Genomic DNA, 9,350 nt, shown 5'->3' with positions numbered 1-9,350 from the left:
ATATACAATAAAGTATAATGTAAAGGGGCCCACTGATTAACAGTCCGCCGGACGGTATCGGCCTGTCAGTTAGAAGAAAATTTTGACAGTTCCGAACAACCGACAGGCCGATACCGGCCGGCGGACTATCAATGGGCCCCATAAAATTAGAAATTTTAAGGAATCAAAGTTACCGAACTACCGGTCTAGCTTTAGATGACTCGGAAATTGTGCCTTTAAGTCCTTAAGCCCTCTATAAGTCATACAGGGTGTCCCAGAATTCGACGTCAAGCCGTAAACGGATGATAGACCAAGTCATAACAGTTATCATAAAAATACAAAAAAAAATCCAACTCATGTTCTTTAAAAATTATGGTCACTTTAAAAATTCACTAAAAAATCCACACCCTGTAATTATTCAAGATTACACAATAATAAAAAAATTAGAATAGATTATGGAATTTGTAGTAACTAGAGTTAAAGAACCATTACAGGGTGTGGATTTTTTTGTGAATTTTTAAAGTGACCATAATTTTTAAAAAACATGAGTTGGATTTTTTTTTGTATTTTTATGATAACTGTTATGACTTGGTCTATCATCCGTTTACGGCTTGACGTCGAATTCTGGGACACCCTGTATATACATTTCCACAGATACAACTTTGCCAAAGTAACGCCCATTCATCCCGTCAAAATTGAAGCGCGTTATTTAATCAAATGCGTAACGCATTTAAGTTGACCTCTCCCATTACACACATCCTAATTATCCCGAATACTGTCCATTTCGCTAAACTGTTCACCGGACAGTCCACGCTTCACTGGAAATTGGGTCACACATTTTAGTAACATTGAAACCACTATTGAAGTGTGTATTGAAAAGTTAGGTCATTCGGAAGTTTCACTCCTAAATTTCTTGTCAATCGAACCTCATTTAAGGCCATTTAACTATTAAGAGCTGTAAACTATGTTTCCTTTGATATTTTTATCCTTTATATGACACAATATTTTTAGAAAAAGCTTCGCCTAGATTAAATACATTCTAATTTAAGGAAGCAAATCCTATGTATTTTTAGTAATGAGATTGAAGCCGAAACAATTTTTAATGTGTGACTTATAAACATTGTTTTTAGAAGAAATAATCGCTTTAATTTACACAAGGGGTATTTAGTTAGTCAAATCTTATGTAATAACTATTTAAAATTAGTGATTGAAAGCCGAAAATAATTGATAATGTGTGACTTGCAAACTTTCTACAATGATCTCAAAGCCGCGATTCTCAACTTTAGATTGGACTTGTGTTGTTTTGTGTTCAGTGTTAAAGCTGGAATATTGCTGTGTGGATACTTCAATGTGATTTCAAATGTAAGTACCGGATATTTTGCAACGCGCCTTGGTTACTAAGGATTTGCTGCATTAGGCTACTCTGTTTTTAGGGTTCCGTGCCCAAAGGGTAAAACGGGACCCTATTACTAAGACTTCGCTGTCCGTCCGTCCGTCCGTCCGTCCATCTGTCTGTCACCAGGCTGTATCTCACGAACTAGACAGCTGAAATTTTCACAGATGATGTATTTCTGTTGCCGCTATAACAACAAATACTAAAAACTGAATAAAATAAAGATTTAAGTGGGGCTCCCATACAGCAAACGTGATTTTTGACCAAAGTTAAGCAACGTCGGGCGGGCAGTACTTGGATTGGTGACCGTTTTCTTTTTGCATTTTTTTTCGTTTTTTTTTGCTTTATGCTACGGAACCCTTCGTGCGCGAGTCCGACTCGCACTTGCCCGGTTTTTTTCAATACTGATTGTACCTGAATTTACGTTAGAATATAATTAGATCCAAACAGACTTAAAACCATGAGCGTTGCGAAGGCACCTTTCCTATAAAAGTAAACTCCATTTTATAAGATATATAATCAAGACGGAGGATCAAGTAGATATGGTCTAAATTGGAAACTTGAGCTTCGTAAGTGCCAATAAATAGGTTGGTTCTGCTCTGCCCCATACAGCTCACGCACGTTCCATAGGTATCTGTTCAAAAGGCGATACTTACAAATTATTTTGTCCTTAATATTACAGATGATATGCCTGATAGCAGTATCCACCGGGGTCTTTCCTCCACTCATGATGAACGCTCAGCAATCGTACATGGACGGAGAATACATCAAGTCGACATGCGCCTTTGCATACAGCGCCGATCTGTGCCTGGCTGTGCTTCTACTCTGTGCTAGATATCGGGTAAGTACCTACTTATCTACTTCACTGGTTTAGCTTAGTGACCCGAAGTGGATCTTGGCCTGCTATACCTACGAGTTGACACCAGAGCGCCCTCTTTGTGCGGTTTCTGCGTTCAGGGCGCTAACCGCGAAAATCGATATTCGCAAATTGCGGGCATCTTTCTACCTACGCCTTCATTGGAGTAAAAGAGAAGAATCACAGCAATTTGCGAATTTCGGTTTTCGCGGTAGGCCCTCTGGGCCATCATCTCCAGATGTCCAAGCCAGCGGAGCGGCTTTAACTTCGATTATATTAGGCATAGCAACAGCTCTATATTAAGTACGTGGGCGGTGAGTATATAAAGTTTACTGGTGCTTTTTCATACAGTTCTATGATACTGATCTTTGTCTGTGCTTCTGTTCTGTCCAAGGTATCGGGTAAGTTCTTACTTGTGCCTTCTTACCTACTTATTCCAATGATGTAGGTACTTACTCCCGAAGCGCGCCCTGCCGGCTTCTTCCCAGTTTTTTAACACTTTCGCGGCCGGGCAAAAAACGGCGCACTACCCCAGAAACCGGTCGTCTATATCTGCGTACAAAAGAACCCGCTGGGCGGGTTGTCCGGCATCTGAGCAAACATTAAGAGTGCCTACCAGGCGGGTTCTCGGTAGTCAAAGTGTTAAGGTCGTTTCTCAAAAAGTTGGCACCGCCAGGTTAACGTTAACGTTTTTCAAAAATTTTGCATTTTCGCATTTTTTTTTATTGGGATCGTTAAAAGGCAACTTTAACTATTAGAAAATGTGGAAGGGAAGCAATTCCTTCAATTAGTTTAGGAGATATAGGCGTTTGAAATTCAGGTTAATGATATCAAGGACAGGTGAAAGATATTTTGTCTCCAGGTTATCGATAGTAGAAGCAGGTTATCGAGAAATAAGTACAAATTCCAATGAAAATATTGACAGGTTATCGAGAGGCGTCATTAACCTGTGTCCGTTGCCGTTAACCTGGTTTCTTGTCATCGCTCACCTGTAATGAGTGTCATCCACCTGTCCACCACATCATTTTCAATGCCTTCTAAAAATAATCGAAAAATGTGTCATCTTCTGTAAAAAGGGACCTTATTGTCCACCACGATGATTAAAATTTTGGATTCTGACCCACCTCACCTTCGATTCGATTCCCAATTTAACAACAAGTTTCTGTGAATAAGTAAACATTCAATCTTACTGTCTATTCACCCTGGCAGTACCTAGTGGAACTCAGGTTTGGTGCAACATAGGCACATGCAGTTTTGGTCATCCAACTCGTCTTGGTGAGCACTTGGGAGAGCAGAACTCAAGATAGAGCTGATGCTGGACCATCGCAGTACCTAGTGGAACTCAGGTTTGATGCAACATAGACACACGCTGTTTTGGTCATTCGACACGTCTTCATGAGGACTTGGGAGGGCAGTACCCAAGATAGAGCTGATGCTGAACCCTCGCAGTACCTAGTGGAACTCAGGTTTGGTGCAACATAGACACACGCTGTTTTGGTCATTCGACACGTCTTGATGAGGACTTGGGAGGGCAGTACCCAAGATACAGCTGATGCTGAACCCTCGCAGCACCTAGTGGAACTCAGGTTTGGTGCAACATAGACACACGCTGTTTTGGTCATTCGACACGTTTTGATGAGGACTTGGGAGGGCAGTACCCAAGATCGAGCTGATGCTGAACCCTCGCAGCACCTAGTGGAACTCAGGTTTGGTGCAACATAGACACACGCTGTTTTGGTCATCCTACACGTCTTGATGAGCACTTGGAAGAGCAGTACCCAAGATAGAGCTGATGCTGAACCCTCGCAGTAACTAGTGGAACTCAGGTTTGGTGCAACATAGACACACGCTGTTTTGGTCATTCGACACGTTTTGATGAGGACTTGGGAGGGCAGTACCCAAGATAGAGCTGATGCTGAACCCTCGCAGCACCTAGTGGAACTCAGGTTTGGTGCAACATAGACACATGCTGTTTTGGTCATCCAACACGTCTTGATGAGCACTTGGAAGAGCAGTACCCAAGATAGAGCTGATGCTGAACCCTCGCAGCACCTAGTGGAACTCAGGTTTGGTGCAACATAGACACACACTGTTTTGGTCATCCAACACGTCTTGATGAGCACTTGAGAGAGCAGTACCCCAGATAGAGCTGATGCTGAACCCTCGCAGTACCTAGTGGAACTCAGTTTTGGTGCAACATAGACACACGCTGTTCTGGTCATTCGACACGTCTTGATGAGGACTTGGGAGGGCAGTACCCAAGATACAGCTGATGCTGAACCCTCGCAGTACCTAGTGGAACTCAGGTTTGGTGCAACATAGACACACGCTGTTTTGGTCATCCAACACGTCTTGATGAACACTTGGAAAAGTGGTTACTAAGATAGAGCTGATGCTGAACCCTCGCAGTACCTAGTGGAACTCAGGTTTGGTGCAACATAGACACACGCTGTTTTGGTCATTCGACACGTCTTGATGAGCACTTGGGAAAGCAGTACCCAAGATAGAGCTGATGCTGAACCCTCGCAGTACCTACTGGAACTCAGGTTTGATGCAACATAGACACATGCTGTTTTGGTCATTCGACACGTCTTGATGAGCACTTGGGAGCGCAGTACCCAAGATAGAGCTGATGTTGAACCCTCGCAGTACCTAGTGGAACTCAGGTTTGGTGCAAGGTCAGGTCAGGTTAGGTCCGGGTTCAGGTTCAGATAAGAGCCGGGATCCAGGTCCAGGTCCGACTCCGGGTTTGAGTCTAGGTCCGGGTCCGAGTCACAGTCCGGGTCCGAGTCCGGGCCCGAGTCTGGGTCCGGGTCCCAGCCCCAGTCCCAATCCAAGTCAAAATCTAAATCGCCAAACGTGTACTATGCATCGTTGAAGAGTTCTGTTCTAATCATCATCAGCAGTTCCACTTCATCAAATGCGACAGTTTTTAATGAAAATGCTTGATTTTCTGATGTAAATCCAAAAGTCACTATACGCATGCCTTTAAGGTTTGAGGAGTTCCCTCGATTACTCATGGATCCCATCATCAGAACTCGAGATTGACAAAAATGCAGCTTATAAACTTATCTTGCTTAACAAACATAACGAAGAGGACAAATCGCCAAACGTGAACTATGCATCGTTGAAGAGTTCCGTTCTGATCTTCATCAGCAGTTCCACTTCATCCAATGTCACTTTTGTGAATGTATATGCTTGATTTGTAAATAAAAACACAAAAATCACTATATGTATGCCTTTAAGATTTGAGGAGTTCCCTCGATTCCTCATGGATCCCATCATCAGAACTCGAGATTGACAAAAATGCAGCTTATAAACTTATCTTGCTTAACAAACATAACGAAGAGGACAAATCGCCAAACGTGAGCTATGCGTCGTTGAAGAGTTTCGTTCTGATCTTCATCAGCAGTTCCACTTCATCCAATGTCACTTTTGTGAATGTATATGCTTGATTTGTAAATAAAAACACAAAAATCACTATATGTATGCCTTTAAGATTTGAGGAGTTCCCTCGATTCCTCATGGATCCCATCATCAGAACTCGAGATTGACAAAAATGCAGCTTATAAACTTATCTTGCTTAACAAACATAACGAAGAGGACAAATCGCCAAACGTGAGCTATGCGTCGTTGAAGAGTTTCGTTCTGATCTTCATCAGCAGTTCCACTTCATCCAATGTCACTTTTGTGAATGTATATGCTTGATTTGTAAATAAAAACACAAAAATCACTATATGTATGTATCCCTTTAAGATTTGAGGAGTTCCCTCGATTCTTCATAGATCCCATCATCAGAACTGGGTTTTGACAAGAACGGGACTAATCTGCATATACTTATACTTTTTACAAAACATTTTAATATATGTCTAAAACTAAAAACCCTCATAAGGTACCTTTTCCCGTGGGACGTCACAAATCTAGTTTGAGTATATGTAACGTGGATTTTAAATAATTATCGATCACCTGTCATATGGCAGGTGAAGGACGCTTCGTTCACCTGCCATTGCATCATTCACCTGACTTTTTTGGACAGGTTAACGAGACTTAAGACAAAAGTACAAAAATTTCAATAATATGCAGTTTTAACAGACAGGATAGTTTTTATTCCTAAATTAACACACAAAAGCGATATAACCGCTATATAATTATATAGTTACGAGTATTAGTTGTGGTATCAGTGACATTAACCTGCCGCAAAATCTCATCCACCTGGCAGTTTTAGCCAGGTGGACGATATGCAGGTGATGGGGAAAATGGCAGTTATATCGCGAATACACAAAATGTATTAGCTTGATGAACTCCATACTTAGGCATATAAAACTAAACTATTGTTTACGTTACATATCTTGATAGTAATGCGATAGGTTACATAATTAGCAAGATATCGACTCCAGGATAAAGAGTACTTACCCATTACAAACTCCAATTTCCGATACTTTGTCGTTTGTGTTTTATTTGCGAAGCACAATAACCACGTCTTCGTCCTACCAGGTGATAGCTGATGAGTGACGGCTTCAGCTCGTGCGGAGTGAGACGGGAAAGGTGCGGTGGGGGTTATACAATCGTCGTGAATGTGATGCGCCAGGTGACTGTTAAGAATTGCCTTGGACAAACTTTGAAGCCGAATAACTTAAAATATAAGTATAATATTGTTATGCGATAGTAATACTTTAAAACTTAAGGATATATGTTAATAAAATACGGTAATGCCGTTAAATTAAGTTAATATTTTGTGTGGTTTTCATAGCTCGGAACATCAGTACCTCGCGTTGGGACACGGCAGGTTAACGGATAAACGTAGTTACAATATTTTTTTTTGTAATCAATATTTATTAAAAATTTTTCAAAGTATTAGGCCTCTGTGTAAAAAGTCTCTCTAAATATGTATTAATTTTTTATATATAAAAATAGTACATAACGAAAAAAAAGTTCTAACATAAACCTATTTACAGGTGGCGGTGCCAACTTTTTGAGAAACGACCTTAATGTTTACCGTATTCCCGCTCAATAAATTTACAATAACTATCAAAGACATATGTAACTTCGTATAAGATGAATAGTCTAAGAAAAAAACGTACCCCGGAAATCAAGAATAAGTCATTCTCGCATAGATGGCGCACACACCTTTGGCCTATCCTCGGCTAGATGGCATGACGACACCGTTTCATATTTAACAATTTTAACACATAGATATCAGGGAATGAACATGGGTAGAAATGATATAAAAATAATACGTGTTTATTTTGAGTTTTAGTCGTGTGTCGATAGATGGCAGTAATTTTACGGTGACTACAAAATTTACTATGACAGGACCCCTCTATACTATCTATTCTCTTTGATAACTATGTAGTTTCCAACGGCTGCTAATTCTGTTATGCGTGAAGGCGGTACTGTAGTAATTTGTATGTTTTTCTTTTAGAAAGACATCGTGCTTCTCACGTACTACACGTACTGCGGCCTGGCCATGCTGGCGTCTACCATACTAGTCTACTCTATGGTCATCGGGGTTCTGAGTGTACTGCACACCTGCACACTGGTTATAAGCTTGAGTAAGTATCACTGTGTCACTAGTTTAACCTGGACGCCTTCCAAACTTATTTATTTTAGTTATTTATTATACTAGAAGTTACAACTTTATTGTTACATACAATGCTCCACAAAACTACATTTAGTTTGACTGTGGAGTCTCAGTATACTATAATACTATACTTAATTAAATTTAAAAATTAGAATAGGTTTACATTCGTAGTTGAAATAGGTAGGTATATCATGAATACACTATAGGGTAACACATCCCCTATAGAGTACAAAACACAAAGGTGGAAAAAAACGAATAAGGTTAGAAAACATCATCATCAGCATATCGGCCTAAATACTTCAACTGCTGGATGTCTGTCCCATGAACTTCCACTCGCGATCAACCCCGCCCCTACCTACTGTATTAGAACTAGACAATCGAAAATTAGACATTAAATTAGTCTAAAATGTATTACTTTATTTTATTTTACTCATTTATTCAGAATTTTAACTGTTGTAAACTTTGTTTTCAGCGTACCAGGTCTACATAATTCTATTAGTACGCAGTATGATGGTGGATTTAAAACACGAAGCAGACAGATTTGAATATTTCTACCAAAATTATCCAGTCTATTATAAACACGACATTGAAGCCGGTGACTATCCTCTAGAAACATATGAAATATATAGTTCTAGAAAGAATTCAGAGATCGTACCTGCAACTCTACCTAAGACAACGGCGAAAGAAACAGTAGAAAATACTACAGAAACAAAGACAAAAGAGGTTAAAGCTATTACTGAACCGAAGAAAACAGTTAATACTGAGGAACCAAAGCCAAGTGAAGTGAAAGATGCTACCGAGCCAATGTCAAGTGAAACAGTTGCAGATGTTCAACCAACGACCAGCAAAACAGTAAAGGACGAAACATCAAAGATAGAAGCAGCGCCAGAGACGATTAAAAAACCAAAGGCATTAAGGTATCCATATAAATTTATTGCAATCAAAGTGCCTAAAGAAGAACCCATTAAAGAAGAAAACGAGAACGATCAGAAAGAGACGGAGAGTGTTGGGGTTAAAGAGGACACGAAAGAAGTAGATAAAAGGGAAGAAATAGTTAAAATGGAAAAAACTAGAGGAGTATCAAAAAAGAAAGATACTAAAGAGGTAGCTACAGGGGAAGAAAAAAAAGAAAAAGTTAAAGCGTCAAAAACTAAAGAAGTATCAAAAAATAAAGAAACAAAAGACGTAGCTAAAGAGGATGAAACAAAAGGTTCGGAAAAAGCGGCCAAGAAACAGAAACGGTCGATATTTGGAAGGAAGAAAAGCAAAGATGATAATGGTAAAACGAATAAAGACTCGGACAAGAAGAATTAGGATATTAAATGAAAGAGTGATGATTAAGATGAAAGGAAAGTGTGAAGAATAAGATGTAACATAATTAATTTAAATTAGAGTAGTCAGTAAGAGTATTATAGTTATGGCACAAGACTATGAGACAATAAACTGTTTATTGATATTTTACTAGTTGTTTGTTTTAATCCATCCTCTTCATTGAAGCCAGCAGATCTGCTAGCCGAAGCAGATCTGTAAGCTTTAAACAA

General features: G+C 39.7%; 1 protein-coding gene across 1 annotated transcript; it reads left to right on the top strand.

Annotated features, from left to right (window-relative positions):
• The first annotated feature begins 1,176 nt into the window (after positions 1-1,176).
• LOC134671132 (histone-lysine N-methyltransferase, H3 lysine-79 specific-like) lies at positions 1,177-9,204 on the top strand. Its single transcript, XM_063528903.1, has 4 exons — positions 1,177-1,341; positions 2,055-2,213; positions 7,651-7,780; positions 8,282-9,204. The coding sequence occupies exons 1-4, from the start codon at positions 1,210-1,212 to the stop codon at positions 9,121-9,123; spliced, it is 1,263 nt and encodes a 420-aa protein (XP_063384973.1). The 5' UTR covers positions 1,177-1,209; the 3' UTR covers positions 9,124-9,204.
• Positions 9,205-9,350: the final 146 nt, after the last annotated feature.

The sequence above is a fragment of the Cydia fagiglandana genome, chromosome 15 (assembly GCF_963556715.1).
Source record: "Cydia fagiglandana chromosome 15, ilCydFagi1.1, whole genome shotgun sequence".
NCBI classification, from domain to species: Eukaryota; Metazoa; Arthropoda; class Insecta; order Lepidoptera; family Tortricidae; genus Cydia; species Cydia fagiglandana.
The sequence above is the reverse complement of the archived record's forward strand: the minus strand, read 5'-3'. Positions and strand labels throughout refer to the sequence as shown.